General features: G+C 39.6%; 1 protein-coding gene across 4 annotated transcripts in view; it reads left to right on the top strand.

Moving 5' to 3' along the window:
* The window catches only part of SMOC1 (SPARC related modular calcium binding 1), a 119,494-nt gene that overhangs the window by 51,345 nt on the left and 51,716 nt on the right, over positions 1-16,433 (top strand). For all 4 annotated transcript variants that reach the window (XM_065754635.1, XM_065754618.1, XM_065754609.1 and 1 more), the window contains exons 4-5: positions 3,328-3,427; positions 5,649-5,696. In XM_065754635.1, coding sequence (XP_065610707.1) covers positions 3,328-3,427; positions 5,649-5,696 — 148 coding nt within the window. The remainder of the gene's footprint in view (positions 1-3,327; positions 3,428-5,648; positions 5,697-16,433) is intronic.

Here is a 16,433-nt window from a genome sequence, read left to right on the forward strand (position 1 = left end):
TATTTATTATTATTATTATTAGTATTTGAAAATGTAGCTGTTAGTGGGGAATCCAGAAGACCTCTGATGATTTGCATCATTATTTGGCAGGTTCCCTCCTATATAACTTAAAATGTTTTGCTGTTGGACAGGTGTATCTCAAGTAACAACTTGAGATGTCTAGCTGTCTGTATTAGCCTTTCCTGCAGCACTGAGCACTCCAGAGCTTGGTTAGGTATTTTGTATACAGAACTGATAATGTCTTTTTCATGTGTAGTCAGCTTTAGAAGATCTATGAGAAGGAGAAAAAAAGAGGAGTCAAACTCACTTTTGGTATAACCCAAATAAGAAACTCAATAGCAAAGATTAGATTTGTGCAGTAAACATGTCATTTCTATTCTTCTCACTAAAGCGATATTTAAAAATCTTGCTACTGTAAGAGTAAGATTAGATTGAGGTTGAATTTCGAATAGAAAATTTTAATGTGAAACACAACTCAAGCCTAAGATCATTGGAAACTCATTGGAAAAATTAAAAACAAAACAAAACACAGCTGAATCTCTAGGGTTCCTTACTGTTAGGAACTGTGGAACAACTGATACTTTACAGTGTCTTATTTTGTCTACGCACAGTGTTTAGAAATGGTGCTGGATCAGCTTATTGCCTTTACATTTTTCAGATACACAGCAGTGCTGAGTAATTGAGGAAGAGTATTTCAGTTTTTTTGTTGTTTGTTTTCCCAGTATTTAAGCTGGGAACTCTCTAGTATGTAGGCTGATATTCTTATGATATCTAAATGTGCTGAAACCTTTCCAGGTATCATTATGAAAAGTAACATCTCTTAATGTGAAGACCTTCAGGAAAGCCAACTTAGGTGAATTTTTGAGGTTTATGAAGTATCTATTTTTCATAGGTAGTTGTTTTGTCTTCAGGAATGAAAAGAACAAGGGCTGTGCTTTCATTGCTCCTATTGACTGTTGTAGGGAAGTCATTTTGTGCTGCAGTAAAACATGAGTGGTGTGAAAGCGCTGTCAATTTGATTTTTTTTTTTATTTTTTATTCTTATTTTTCCTGATGAGATGGGAAAGATGCTATGAGATACCAGAACAGAGAGGGCTAGATTTCATTTGAGTTATTCACAGGGTTTCTTTGCCTTTATCAGTGTAATATCCTTGAACTGAATAAATGATTGATATGTAATTAGTAACTTTCCAATGGAATAAGCTGCATGACATGCTCTTTGATGTGTCTACCCTAAATCTGTCAGTATACTTCTTGGACTTCTCGCCATCAACTCCATTATTTTCTGAAAGTTTGACTGAAGGATTTTCAGTTCACTTGAATTTTTAAAAAGCGTGTGAGCTATATTAGGAGATCCAGAAGAGATGATGCTGTACAATTTTAAGTTGGAAAAAAAAAAAGTAGTACAAACACGTATTAAAAAAGCCAGTGATGTTCATTATACCTTTGTTTTGAAAACACTTCAGTCCACGTGTCCAATTCTGAAGAAGTGATCTAAAATGCAGACATTTCTATAATAATGTAGTAATCTTGCTCTTTTTGCTTTTAGGGCTCAGATGTAAAGTCAGCAAGTCAGCATCTTTTGCCCTTGAGAATGCAAGCATAAGATCAGAAAAGTTAAACGTTAAACATGGAAATCCTAGCATTTCTATTCTGTGTATCTTAAATATGCCATTGATTAAACCAAGGAATAAGAAATACTTTGTAACTTGATTATTGCTAGTTGTATTCATAATGCTTTTGAATAATTCGCCATCAATTTTGTGTTATTTTGAGAGAATAAATAAAAGTGTGCAGATAGCAAGAATGAATTTAGTAATGTGGGTACATGAGAGTATTGTTGATTTTGGCTGCTAAATGTGAATTTGCTTGAGGCAAAATGATTGCTTTGTGCTTTAGTAAAATCCAAGATAAACACGCGGTAGTGTGGCATAATTGCTCTTAGATCATGTTTTATGTGATACTCAAAGCCTCTTAAAAAGACCATCGTTAAATCTCTGAACAAACTCCACTACCTTAGGGAATCAGAGCCAGCTGTCAGCAATAGGGGGAATAACTACTCTGGTTCTGAAAGATTCCTAATGAAGAGAATGGGGCAAATACATTATATTGCTCGTCTGTTCTCTGGGGAGAGTACTGGAAAGGGAAATCAAAAAACAGAGAATGGACAGAATTCAATTTAAAAACAAAAGGTTTCTGGAGTGATTTCATTTCTTGGTGTTATCAGAACTCTATGATGGAGCCATCTATAGGGCCTGTATCAGTAAGAACTGCTATATCATTTCAGGATGCTGGTATTACTGATGCACAGACTTGACTACAACTGAAAGTGTGTTTGCTAGGAAGAATTTTGGAAACTGATAGTGTTTACACAGATGCCTGTGTGATGATCATTTACTTCTGTCTTGAGAAGTCAAATGGCATCCTCAGTTTTATCCAAGTGCTGATCACTCTGTGAAAGTTGAGGCAAAAGCTGTAATGTTAAGCTGGATGAAACTATAGCACCACTAATATCTGCATAGACATCACTAAGACTGCACTGCTAGGTCAGGATTTCACTCTTCACGTATTAACTAGTCAGTCTGGTGTCCTTCCACAGTGGAAAGATGGTTGGAAAGAGCTAGGCAATTCTAAAGTTAAGTTCAGGTGCAGAGGTTTAAATGTGAGGTAACTGAATCTTGTGCTGTGCACCCTTTGGCTCACGCATCCCTCACTGAGTGTTCTGAAATCCTATCAATAATCACAGAGCAAGCATCTTGCTCCCACTGCCTGAGCTGACACAGCAACAAGAGTGAGCTCAAATCTGTCTGAAGAATGTTTGTTAGTATATTGTGTTGTGTTTTTCTAGCCATGTTTACTGAAAAAAATGCTCTCCCAGCTCCCACAGAGCACTGCTCTCAAGCAGTGTCTGTAGAAATGGGCTGAGGTGGCCTTTCCTCTTTCCAAGTGGGATGTGATGGGACTCCAAGGATAAATTGTTTAATGGTAAATAGTAAACAAGATTTAGCAAAAGGTGGGACGAGCTGAGCTGTGATTGCTGCATACCCAAACTGAAGTGTTCTCAGCTGAGTATCTGTAACTTCTGTTACCCCCTGAATTTTAGCTAAAGGAGTAAGAAAAATAACCTTTCTTTGGGAAGGGAGGTGGGAGGAGAAAGTCTTTGTCAAAAAAATATATTCACCAAACAATACAATGTGACTTCCTTGCTCTGAAGTACTTCCTTGTGTTGCTTCAGGGCTGGGACTTCCACTGAGATGCTGGATTGTAATAATATTGGTGGGTGAGAGAGTGAGAAATGAAATGCCTGCTCTTTGTTTTATCAAACAGGTGCAGTGCCATACCTACACTGGATACTGCTGGTGTGTGACACCTGATGGCAAGCCTATTAGCGGCTCTTCTGTACAGAACAAAACTCCTGTATGTTCAGGTACTGTGGGAGTGGCTTCAACAAATACTTATTTGATAACCAAAAGGGCATGGGGTGAACATGTTCTGTTCAGAGTGCTTAATCTTTTCAGGTGACTCAGCTAGTTTACCCAATTTGTAACTGCAATTGTTGCTTGTATCTCCCTGTTTGCTTGCTGGCATTTGGAACCTTCAAGGAAGCTTGGGCTGTGGCATTTCCACCTGGCACTGGAGGTACTTGACCTTTTACTAGGCTCACTGAGAAAAATCCCTAAGGTAACAGAGTGGAAGCACAGCTTGTGGTAGCTGAGGCATAAGCCACAGTATTACTGTGTACACCAAAACCAGGGGTCCCCATGGCAGACAGGATAACTCTTTTTCCATAAGCTATAATTAAAAGAAACAGCTCTCAGATTGCATTTAGTTGGGCTAAGGAGTCATGTTGCCTTCAGAGATTGGCAGAAATGTACTTAAACTTTGCAAATAATTATTTTCGTAAAGCAAACTAAAGTTTTGTTTCTCCCTGCAGTTCAGTACAGCTACCCACTGCCCAAGTGGAATGGGGCTGGAGAGGGGCTCCAGATTTTCATATGGCCCAAATTTCAGGTTTCGATTTTAGCTTTACAGGCTGCTGTGAGGAGAGCTGCAGTGGCTGTGGCAACGTACTCAGCACAGGGAGCAATGGGAAAGCTGCTTTCTACAGTTTGAGAGAATTCAGAAACAACATTAGAATGATGTCCCATTGTTCCCAAAAAGAAAAGAAAGTGAGCATAGGCTTGTCTAACATGTTAAGTAAGGCTGTGTAGGGGCTGCCTTTGACTTCATGCTTTACACTTTATACCTCACAGGTATTTAATGCATTTCTGCTCTCATCTTGCATTGTTTGCCTATTAAGTGGAAACACAGTAGCAGTCAAACCCTTATTTTTAATCCTCCTCACCTTTTTCATTATCTTCTTGATTGTAGGATGTGTTGTGGTAGTAAGCAAACATAGTGACTTGCATGAGTATTCAAGTTGAGTTGTGCACGTGTCTGTGGACTAGTGGGGTTGAGTAATGTAGCTTGAGGGGCTGCTTGGTGTTTCACAGGTACATGGAAAGAAAATAAGATCTATACCGTAATTTGGCTTTCATCCACCATTCCAGATTTGGCAGAGCATGTTTTAAGAGTATGTTTTACTCATCTGTTCACTTACTCTTGAACTGTTTATAAAATTGTGTTACCAAGGAATCCAGAGTCATTGTGTTTTGTAGGATGCACAGATGTTAGCCTATAACTACTAGTATTGTGTGCCTGATTCCTATTTGTAATTCTGCAGTAGACCTGTGATGAACTGGTCTGCAAGTTCAAGTGCCTAGGCAATAAAGTTTAGGGCTTGTCTTGACTAGACTCTCAGCACTGTCAGAACTGCTTCCTTGAAACTGACTTTAGATCTATGATTCCTGAAGGAGCAGTAGTCACTGAAACCGTTTCATAATGGTGCATGGAAGAATCAGTTTCCTGAGAATAAAACTGTTTGACAAGGAAAGAAATGCTTGCTGTGAATTTTTACATTTTTGTTATAGATTTGTTCAGAAATCCTTAATTATCTGCTGAACTTTTAGTGAAAAATTCATGATAAGCACTAAAACTGTAGAAAGAAGTGCAGAATCATGTAAAATATATGAAATTTTAATTGTATGTTAAAATAAACAGGATATGTCCTACTCAAGTACATGCTGGATCTTATCTAATGTCCCTTTTCAAACAGCTGTGGATGTGATGTTCAGGGCTTGGTTGAAATCCATTTTCTGAAAATTGTCCGTCTTAATCCCTTTCCTTTAGAATACTGCCCCTTGCATCCCCTGCATGCTCTCCCTGCCTGTTTTTGATTTGTTCTTCCTGTTGTTTGCGAACCAAAGAAGTGACTCTTATTGATGACTCTTATTGATATTTCCTTCTTGCCCTTGGATTTATTCCAGGTTTCTTACTAGCGCACTGCTGTGTTAAGCTCTTTCCAAATCACTGGATCCAAATACTAAAGATTTCATGTTTACCCACATCCTAATTTCACATCCTTAATGCATAAAACGTCCTTATGCTGTCCCAGTTGGTTGAAGCCGCAGGACCTGTAAACCATGCTGTTGGCTAGTAAAGCAGATGCTTTTTAGATTGAAAAATTAACTGTTTTCAGGTAATAACTACATGTTCTGTGTGATCCTTCAGCATGTAAAATGTTTCTTTCCTTTTTTTTTCCACTTTAGGTTCTGTAACTGATAAACCATCAAGCCAGGGTAACTCAGGGAGGAAAGGTGAGTGGAGTCCTGTGCTTCAGAAAGTTGTTTTGTAATAGCAGTTCCCCAAGTCTGTTGGGATAACTTAGAACCTGAGTTTCTAAACAGCTCTAAGTGTAAGAGGTTTACATGCTTTTAGACCTCCCCCTACAGTAGGAGAAATAAGATGACAGTCTGTTCATGCATTACCTTATGGAGGAAAAACTGTGTACTTTTCTGCATTCGTCAGCTGAGATATGGTAAATGAAAGCAAAGCTTTCCAAAGCAGATATGGGATAGCCTTTGTTTGTTTGCCCTGATGTTAACTATGAGTCTTTGTCAGTAAAATCCCTAGAGATTAGGGATACACTTGTAGTCAGGAGTGCCGGTGTGATGATTGTGGCCTTTACATGTATTGTAAAGGTGTGTGGGTTGTGTTGGTTTATTTTTTAATTTAAATTTGTCTGCATAAAAACTTCTGGCCCACTGGAGCAGACCTACATTAAACCTTGTCTGCTCTTGCAAACCTTGATGCCTGATTTTAATTTGAAAAACATCTATGCTGGGACTGTCACTTAACAGGATCGCTGCTCAGAGCAATGATCTATTTTGAGCATATCTGCTCTCCAGTCTATTTGTTGTTTATGGTAGCTCAGGAGAAGGTAAGGAGAAGAAAGAGGCAAGGAAAAATACTAATTTAAGACTGATGCTAAAGCATTCTTCTTACTTCAGATAAGGATGTGTCTCTGTAAGCCTGTAATTATCTGTTAAACCTCACAGCCTGTGTAATTGCCACCTGAACACACTGTTATCATTCTGTTAATACAACCATTGCTAGTTTAGCCTGAAGTACAAGCAAATCGAGTAGCTCTTGCATTATTTCAGAGTTGGAGTTGTTTGTAGGATTTCTACCTGAGTAGTCCTGGTCTTTTCTTTTAGAATTAGAAGCAGCTGACATAGAATTTCATAAGAAACAGGAGCAAGGGGAAAAACATCTGAACTTTTTGACTGGAATGTACAAAAGAAAAGAACTGTAAATGGAAGGAATTAATCTAAAATTTGTAATATAAATTGACTGTTCTGCGAGCTGCCTGTGGCATCCTATTTCAGGAATGCTGAGTGTGATCACGTGGATGGAGAAATATCCTATGCAGTCACTAGCTGTCAAGAAAAGGAAAACATTTCCCTTTGGGCCAGCATGCTTCAAGCAGTCGTGTAAACTTTACATCCTCTCCAATTCTGAATGTGTTCATCTGTTGTAAGCCTCCATATAAGCCTTTCTCCTTCATATTAAAAAAAAAATCCTTGTGAGCAATTATTAAGTAGTCTGTATAGGTCTTTTCAAATTGAGAAAGTTTTCAGAAGCTGAAATAATTAGGTTTGAATTTTGAGGGAGTTTGCATTACTCTTTTGGCTGATGAAAAATGCCTAGTCTAAAAATGAATTTGATTTTTTTTCATCAGCTCTTCTTGACTGATGTTGTTGTGGTCCAAAACAGCATTTGTGGTAGGGAAACCAGAACCAAGAACAGGCAGCCTGGCTTTCCTGAAGCATATAGTTCACTGGAGGTCTGGGTTCTTTAAAGGCTGGTGTATAGCCAACATGGCTATAACCACCCATTCTAGCTGAATATTCAGTCTTCCTGTGAAGGCTGCCCTTTGCAAGAATACAAAAAGGACAGCATGAAGGGAAATCTGGCAGAAGAAACTGAATCAGTGATAATATCTGTATTGTAGAAGCACATCTTAGAAACTTCTGACATCTCTTTAGGCCACTCTCATTTGAATTAGTTTTTGGGATTTCCTCACTGCACAGCAGACTCCTCTCTGCAGCTCTAGTTGAGGGTCTCTGGATCAAATCTGTCACAGAATGGGCTCTCTCAGGAGGAAAAGGAATAGCTAAGACTCTCAGACGTGATTTCCTTTGTCCTATTTATAAAGGAATGTAAAATATGGAGCTAATAAACTGTATGATGTTGGTGCCTTTCAAGGCTTTAGGGCAAAATAGTTATTGGATGGACTGTGCTCTGCCTGGGAAACAGTACAGGTGGATAGGCTTAGGCTATTAGGTGACAAATGAAAGGAAGGCTTTACTAGCGTGTTAGCTGTCATGTAGGAGAAAGAATATAATGTTGGAAGGGAAAAGGGGCTGACTATCAGTAATAGCTCTCTTTCTCCAAATGCTTTGCCCTAATTTCTGGAGGTCAATAGGTATGATGGAGGCATGAGAAGATGTGTGAAGTACTACATCCTTCCTATTTGCAAGCCGTTTTGCTACTGATAAAAAGAAAATGAAATGGCTGTATGGTCACTGGTCTGACATGTAGTTCCAGAAGCAGCTATTGGAAGCTTTTTTCAGAGAACAGGCAACCGTGCTGGCAAAACATCTGTTGTATTTTTAAATCTCATGCTCTAGTTGTCCATGTTTTCATTGCCTCCTTTGCTGTCTAATGTAATTCCAGATACCCAGATGCAATTTGCCCTGTAAGGTAGTTTAAATTGAATCAAATTGGCACCATACGTAAAACTTCAAAATAGCCAGTATTGATTTGTTTCGTGTCTGTGAAGTGCTCTGCTGTTGGAAGGCAGAGAAGAGCTGGGCGTTGGGAAGTGGTGACATGTTCTTACATGGTAGCGTGGAAGCCCAGGCTCTCCACGGCTTGCAATTTAGATATTTACCACCATTCCTCCTGTGCTGAATTCAGTTTGCTTGAAAGTTTTATAAGCCAAGTCTTCTCAGGTTGGTCCCTCTTATCCTTAATTCTGTTAGGCTTGAGAGAACCAGGTGCATAAGTGTGAAGAAGTGAGGCCACAGCAAGAATGCTGCAATGTGGCTGATAGTACTGAGGGATGTATGTGTCCTTGGTGGGCAATTAAAAAAAAACTAGCTGATAGAAAGCTAACAATTACAGTGAGCACATGTGGAGTTCGCAGGTCACTCAGTGCAATTGTTTGCAGTGTTTTGAAGCAGCAGTTTGGAGTGTGATGTTAAGACTATTTCCACGCACACCTGCAATGTTCAGTGTGACCATTTCTTTGGAAACAGAGGCAGAATCTTTCTTCATCTGTGGAATTCACTAAAAAATGCTTAGCAAGTTGTTAGTGTCTGTAAGTCTGAAACACCCAAGTGCAGATGTTTCATTTTGTTTAAGAGTGTCATTTTGTTCTCGGGATGATGCAGGAGGGATTTCTGGGGAGAGGGGTTGGAGAGAAGTTTGGCAATTAGTGGGAAAAGGGGACAACAGTGAAAGAGGTGCCCAGACTGACCTCGTGTAGATTATAGGGTTTTTTGATGATTGGAGATCACTTGAATCTGCTATTATTCAATTCCTACTCTTAAGGTAATGCCAGGCTAGGTCTGCTATGCAGCATTCTTGCTGAGACGTAGCCTCTTGGCTTGGTTTTGCTTATTCTGTGTTGCCTGTGTCTGTGCCAGCAGACACTCCTCAAAAACAACTGGTGTTATCTGTTTGATCATATTCACCCCATTTGGGATTCTGTTTGCTTCTCACTGGAAAAAAAGGAAATTGTTTACTGGCTTCAGCTATGGTGTTGTGGTAGCACTGGTCTGACCCTTCATGACATCTTGTCCCTGGTACCCTGATCCTCCAGCTGCCAAGCAGCCCTTCCTGCTGACTCTGCTCTCACAGCCAGCCCTCCTGGTAGAAGTGGGTTTCTGTGCTGGTCTCTGTGCTGTGAAAGAGTGGTGAGACTCTGAGCGAATGGCTTCGGGTACTAAGCTAAGGTATTCTAAACTTTTCTGAAGCGCTCTGTTCTCTCTCAAGACAGACTGAGCAATCCTGAAGTGAAAAAGAGGGAAGAATTTCCCTACCTAAGAGATGAGGAAGCCCATCCAGGCTGACACATGCTGGTGGAAAAAGTGCCCAGGATTTTTCTCAGATAATGCAGGTTTTTCTGGGTTGAATTAGGTTATCCAGAACCTGCAGATTGTTGTCAATTACTTATTCCTGCTTTTTGCCCTTTCTTACAAGGAGCTTCTTGCTCTAATTTACTCCAGCTGCTCCTTACTTTGAAAGCCTGAGAGACTTGGAAGATGCACGTTGTCCCCTACAGTGCTGGATCTCCTCTCTCCCACTGGGAGCTTCTTAAAATATTAAGATGCAGTGAAAGGCATACTGGGAGCCAACATAACTGGATTTCTTCACTGCCTAAAAAATGCAGCTTGTTTCATTCCAGCCAAAGGGAAGTTGTGCTACACGTTTGAAACAAAACAAGCAAACACAAAAATTTTATTTTCTTTATCTGTGGGATGTTGAGGCTTTAGAACTCAACAGTGCAGACTTGGCATATTGCAAACATGAGTAGTGTCTTTCAGTCACCAAGCAGGCTCTAAAAAGGAGGCTGATCAGGAGATAGAGGGATGTTAAAAAGCAGTCATGGAATTTTTTATCTTCATAAACTCATGCAGTCTTCCTGCTGGAAAACTGGAAACTGAGTAAATTAGTAGTGAAACGAACATTTATGTGAGGATAGTTGTTAGTGATTTTAACTATTCTAGACACTGTGTGAGAGTTCTTGATATTATTTTATATCAACTGAATGAAGGAAATGGGATAGGAAGTGTGGTTCTATAGTCAGGGATTAAAAGATGAGTCAAGTACAAGTGAATACAATCTGGCTGAAATATCAGTGTCCATCATTATGAAGAGTCTTGAATGGTATGAACTCTCCTTTTCTTTAACAAAGTCTCTTGCAGTGTATGAAGACCCAGGCTTGTTTTGACTAGCTTTATTTCCCTATTGCCAAAGCTGACAAGAGCATCTGCCATTCTGCGAGCCTGCGGCAGGTGTGGTGATGTTATTGGAATGTGAGCTCTGATGGGCTCTGCAGGAGGCAAAATGTGGGTTGAGAAGTTTTACACTTACTGTCCTACATGCAGGCATTGAATTCAGTGCTTTGACTCGCATCAGAGTTGTGAAAACTTTGCCCAATCAGCTTACAGACAGTGTGTTTCTACAAGAAAAACACTGAAGCAATTTGAGGTACCTGATATGAACAACTTAAAAGTTCCTGCTAATTAAAAAATCTGGAATTTGGTTCCTCCTTATGAATTTAACCCCAAGAAATGGGCAGAGAGGCAGGCTCAGTTGCAGGGAGGATCTCAGCTGCAGCTGTGGGTAAGTGGGCCCACTCTGTGGCTCTCTTGCTACTGGTTTCCAAGAGTCTAAACTTCCAGAAAATGCTAATGGCTAGTTTTGCAGCCAGCAGTAGCAATTTGAGTCAGTAATGAGCCATTAGTCTGTGTCAGTAATTAGACTGAGCAGTAAAGGGTGAATGCTCTCCTCAGGCAAACCTGAGCTGAGGATGACTTATGTTAATGTAAATAAATGGAAGCATTGGTACCTGGAGACCTTGAAGCTTTATCTGCTGGTGATAGGATGTCAGGTGCAGCTGGCACCAATTCACCTGCTGCCTGCTTGCAGGAGGGGAGCGCTGCTTCCAGGGACTGGTACGTCTCAGAAGTACGAAAAGACAGATGATATCTTGACGAAAACATCCCACTTGGTAGACAAGGCCTTCAAGGTGAAATGTGACACAAACCTGAGACTTTAGACTCTTACCTTCTCCATTTTTTTTCTGGATGTAACAAACCTGGATCAGAGCTGTGTTCTTACACAAACCAGGTTTCAAGCACTCCATTATTCCCACCTCTCTGATCTGAGCACAAAGCATCTTTTCATTAGTTATGTCTTCAGCAGCTTGTGGTAGCTCTGGGAAATACAGAAGTATAGTGTGGCCTCCATCAGTGAGATGAAGGAAATACAAATTTACTGGGGCAGTGAAAAGTGATGGTTCTAACTGGTGGTCACCATGTTATCAACTTCTTGCAGAACATTGGCAGGTACTAAGCCTGCAGTGCTACTCAGACAATTCTGGATCTCTTGTGTTACTTATTTTAAGATAAATAATATCCTAATTTTTAATTCTGGATGAGGGAGAATTTTCATGTGAAAAATATTCTCTGAACTGTTTGCTTCTAAAGTATTCCTAAGCAAGGACTGAGATACTTCTTTCTTGTCTTTTTTGGGTAGAGTATACACCTACATGCACAAATTGTCTGTTTACAGTGTGTTTCCGTGTAGTGTAAATATGCATGTGTAATCTGTTTGCTTCCTGAAGGCATCAGATTTGCTGTGCATTGTGCTGTGTGAATGCTTTAAGCTCCCTTTTAGTGCAAAAGCTTGATTCCCACCATGCAATGATAGTGGCTGACCCATAGACACAGAAGTAGTTTCTTAGTCTACCCATTTAAAATTGAGCACAGGGCAGGAGGAAACAGGGATGTATGCTGCTTTTCAGGAACCTGGGTGAGATCTCTGGTGGCTTAGGAAGAACCTGGAGAAATGAGTGCTACAGTAATGTTGCAAAGGACTGCAAAGGTCTTGGTGAACCACAGATTAAAAATTGTGTGAATGGAGTCTGCACCACATAAAGTGGTGATTAGCTCCTATTTGTATTTCCAAGCAAGCTTAGGGTGAGAACTGAAGTTTGCTTCTTCATTATAAAAAATAGTTCTGTAAATATCATTACTTTAATCAGAAGGTTTATCTGTTTGCAGGTATTAAGAATTCAGTTCAGTTCTTATCACTGTGTATTGTACACAATATGCACATTTTTTTATTAAATGCCAACTGAATATAACTGTAGTAAGCAAGAGGATTTCACAGGTATAGCAAATTGTAGTTTGCCAATAGTACTATTTTGTAAGATAGAGAAAACCCAGCTTTTACCTGAGAATCCTGATCTTTTTTTTTTTTTTTTTTTTTTGTGAAAGAAGCATGTGATTTCACACCACTACCCATACTGGATCAATTTTCCAGAGCAGATGAATGCTCTAAGCAGTACCTAGATTTATCTCATAAATGAAACAGATTTTTGAAGTATTAGGAACTAGAAGAAATATTCAATTTTAGAATTGTTACATAAGTGGTAGCATTTACAAAGAATCCATTTGGGTGCCCACATTACTGATGTGTCTGAAATGGTGTAGTTTTTCATCAAGATATTTTCTGAGGCCTCAGAACATATGTATCAAATTTGAGGCTGGAGAAAGTTTCATTGGCAAGTTTAAACAGAAGGCAAATTTTTTTAAACATATATTTTGTTTGATATAATGCAAGAATTCTGCTTTCATCTATAAAGCAACAGTTCTAATCTGTAGGTTAGTCTATATAATATGACTTAATAAAATTGTAGTTTACAAGTGTTATTATAGCAATCTACAGACTACTCATGTCTGTAATGTCTTAAGGACAGCTGTAAAGGCTTTTAAATGATTAAGTCATGGTACTGAGCAGCCTGGTGAGTAGATCTAATAAGCAGGCTAACAATTGATTAAGCAACATCTGTTAAGGTATTATTAACTGTTTATGTGCTATACAGAGATTCCTGGTGTCTGACCAATTACGGCTTGCAGAGAAAAGGAATAGTTCTAGGGACTGTGGGCTGTTTTTGTTGTGTAAGTACTTTGTAGCTATGTGGTCTCAACACCTTTTCTTTTTTTAAAGAGTTGTTAAAAAAATAAATAAATTCTGCATACGCTCTTTGAGCGTCTGGATCAACATGCCAAAATCTTATAGTATTGTGCTATATATATTTCTCTAGATCCTTTAAAACAGCATCATTATAACTTTGAAATTAATAGTGCTAGACTTCCTGTCTTCTGCAATTATTGGTTCTTGAAAGCAAATCTGAGGATAAACTGGAGAAATTGATGGATTTGCAGATGAAAAAAGCTTCTAGCTTCATTTTTGTACCAGCTTAATGTGACCCTACTTTGAGTATTTGCATCCAGTGGAAGGATCTAGACATTTAGACATCTAAATGTTTAAACATTACTTTTTTTTCCCCTCAAATCAGAGTAATTCAATAGGAAATATATTTCAAGTCTTGGGTATAGTGGTTCAGTTGAGTGTGACTGGAAGTGCTTTCCTCTCAGGTCCTTTATCCAATAAGCTCTCTGAGTGTTTCTCTATAAGGGAGATAAGCAACAAAATTGTTACAGGGAAGCCTGAATAGATGCAGAGCACGTGTGCTTGTAAATAAGGGATGGGGAGGCTGGACGGGCAACCACAGTCTTTGTTCAAGCTCCTGAGATGGTACCCATGGGAATAAAAACATAGCTGGAATAACAGTTTCTCTTCATGTACTTATCCGGGTTTTTGTTATATACTGACAGCAAGCGAGATACATTGCAAAATACTTTGACAAAAGGAAGGGATGGGAGGAGTTTTACTAGCAGACTGAATTTCTCTGAGCTGCATTCATTCGTGTCCTTTATTAAATGTCAGTGTGCTCATATTCTGATGAGACCTTTAGGTGCTGCAGCAGAGCAATTCTCAGGTATATGGACTTGACAGATTTCATGACTGTTCAGCTACTCACAAAAACACCTTTATTTGATAGTGGATCTTAAGCTCAACTCTGAGCTTGTAACTTTGTGGAATGATCTTCCTTCTCTTAAAATACAAGTATTTTAAATTTAAGAATAAGATGCCCTGTTTCATTTTTGGTGAACCATGCATTATTCCATATATACCAGTTTCCTTTTCAAGCTTGTTAGTTTCTTTGGAAGTCCTGTGACACAATTCAGTAACTCTGCTTATCTGCCTTTCTGCATTCTTCCCCATCCCTTCTCTGATATAGAAAAACAATTCCTTCATTTTCATCATCAAATATAAAAACTTCAGACTAAATGCAGATCCCGGGATGAGCTAGCTGGGGCACCGTAGTCAAAGAATAGAGTCGTACTCACTCACTTAAACATCTGCATTCTACTTTAATGATCCTTAGGTTAAAAACAAAGCTGCAGAAAGAAATGGTGAAAAATATAGGCTTTTTCTCCCTTTCCCTCTTTTGCACATATGCAATACACACATAGCAGCGAGGTATCCATTCTCTTTGCAGTGAGGAAATGAAAAGGCGTATTGTAAGCCCAAGACTAGCCTGGGTGTCAGCCAGGAATTAGTCCTCTACAGGAGAAAGGGAGAGGGGCTGGTGAGAGAAGAGGTTTCGGAGGGAGGGGGGGGGGGAACTGGAAGGGTGAACGTACACTTTGTGATAGGTTCAGTGCTCATGGCTAGAGATGCAAGGGGTCTTGTGCTTCCTCAGCACGCAGGTGTGTCGGGAGAAAGGAAGGGAGCCTGTGTTCTTATACATGGCCATGTGTCTAGGGGAGCAGGGTCAAAAATTTAGACTATTTACTTAATCCCTTGGAACAGCTTTTTTCTCTTCTGTTTTCTTTTTGTGTTTAACAGACAGCTTTACAGGGGACACGTGTGGTAATTAACACATGCAGCTGTAGGGCTTCAGCCATATGTCTGAATTTCAAATGGCTATTGATCTGGGAAATTTGCTGCCGTCTCCATCCCCCACTTGTAGGCTGTATTCCTTGAAGATGTAGGGGAATTTGTAGAGCCTTTGTCTAGAAGAGACTAGTGCTGGAAGGAGAGGAGAAAAGGGAGTGTGTGTGTGATGTTGTGGAAAAAGCAACGAGAGACTGAGATTCTAATCACACTCTGTGCCCCTTGCCCCAGGCCACCATATATTTCAGGTAGCTACTAAAACATTCCCAAATTTAGGGATCTGATAATTACTCATAAGAAGCTTTCAGAGCGATCATTACTTCTTTCCTCTTTCAGTGGAACAGTCTAAGATCAAAATTGCAATATCCTTGCCTGCTTTTTAGACACTTGCTCCCTTTTCCACAGCTGCAACTATTTACCCTCTTATAGAGTCTGGGAGCAGCAAAGAGGGAGTTGGTTATAGACTCTGAGCAGCCCTTTGGGAGAGGTAGCCAAGGGGGTAGTTTAGAGGTTTGGGGGGGGGGGGGAGGGGGAATAGAGAGTACTTCACATCAAAGCTAAGGGTCCTCAAAGTAGACGTCTGATATATTGTAGGTAGAATTAAATCAGAGGCTAAACAGAAATTGTGTGGTGGTTGCTGCTTTCATCTAACTGTGCTCAGGCAGTTGCTAATACTGCTGTAGAGCTTTCTGCATGCTTCTGTCTAAGTTTGGGGCAATGTCAAGTGCTAAAATCTTGTTATGAGGCATGGTATTCTAGAGTGAAATATTTGTTTGTTCAGAAATTTGATGCTCCCTCTTTTATTTCAAATATTCTCAAGGCAGAAGGATCCAAATGGAAAATGATTAAAACACGAGATACGGGTTTAAAATCCTGCAGTAACTATCCTACTATTGGTATTTACAGGGTAAGATAAAAATGCATGCTTCCACCAAATGGGAAGCTATGAAAAAGACTTTGAACTAAAACTTTTTTAACTAAAACAGGGGAGATTTAGGTTGTATATTAGGAGGATATTTTTCCCTCAGAGGCGGTGATGCACTGGAACAGGTTGCCCAGAGAGGTTGTGGATGCCCCATCCTTGGAGGCATTCAAGGCAAGGCTGGATGTGGCTCTGGGCAGCCTGGTTTAATGCTTGGCAGCCCTGCCCACGGCATGGGGGTGGAAAGTAGATGATCTTTGAGGTCTTTTTCAACCCAGGCCATTCTGTGATTTTATGATATGATTATTCCACTATTATTATTATTATTACTATTATTCCACTTCTTCAGTCTCATTCATATGTGTATTCAGAGAAATGTGTCTGTTGTTGATTCCTTATTTTTGTCACTCAGGTTATGCTGATACTGTGAAGGTGTTTCTGCTCTGGGAAGAAAAGCACTTTCATAACATGAAGTACATGCTCCAACTCTTGCTGAAGGGGGACTATAATTTGCCCAGCCCTTATAATA

The sequence above is a fragment of the Cyrtonyx montezumae genome, unplaced genomic scaffold, assembly GCF_038088225.1.
Source record: "Cyrtonyx montezumae isolate F1298 unplaced genomic scaffold, pur_monq_1.0 scaffold_10, whole genome shotgun sequence".
NCBI lineage: Eukaryota > Metazoa > Chordata > Aves > Galliformes > Odontophoridae > Cyrtonyx > Cyrtonyx montezumae.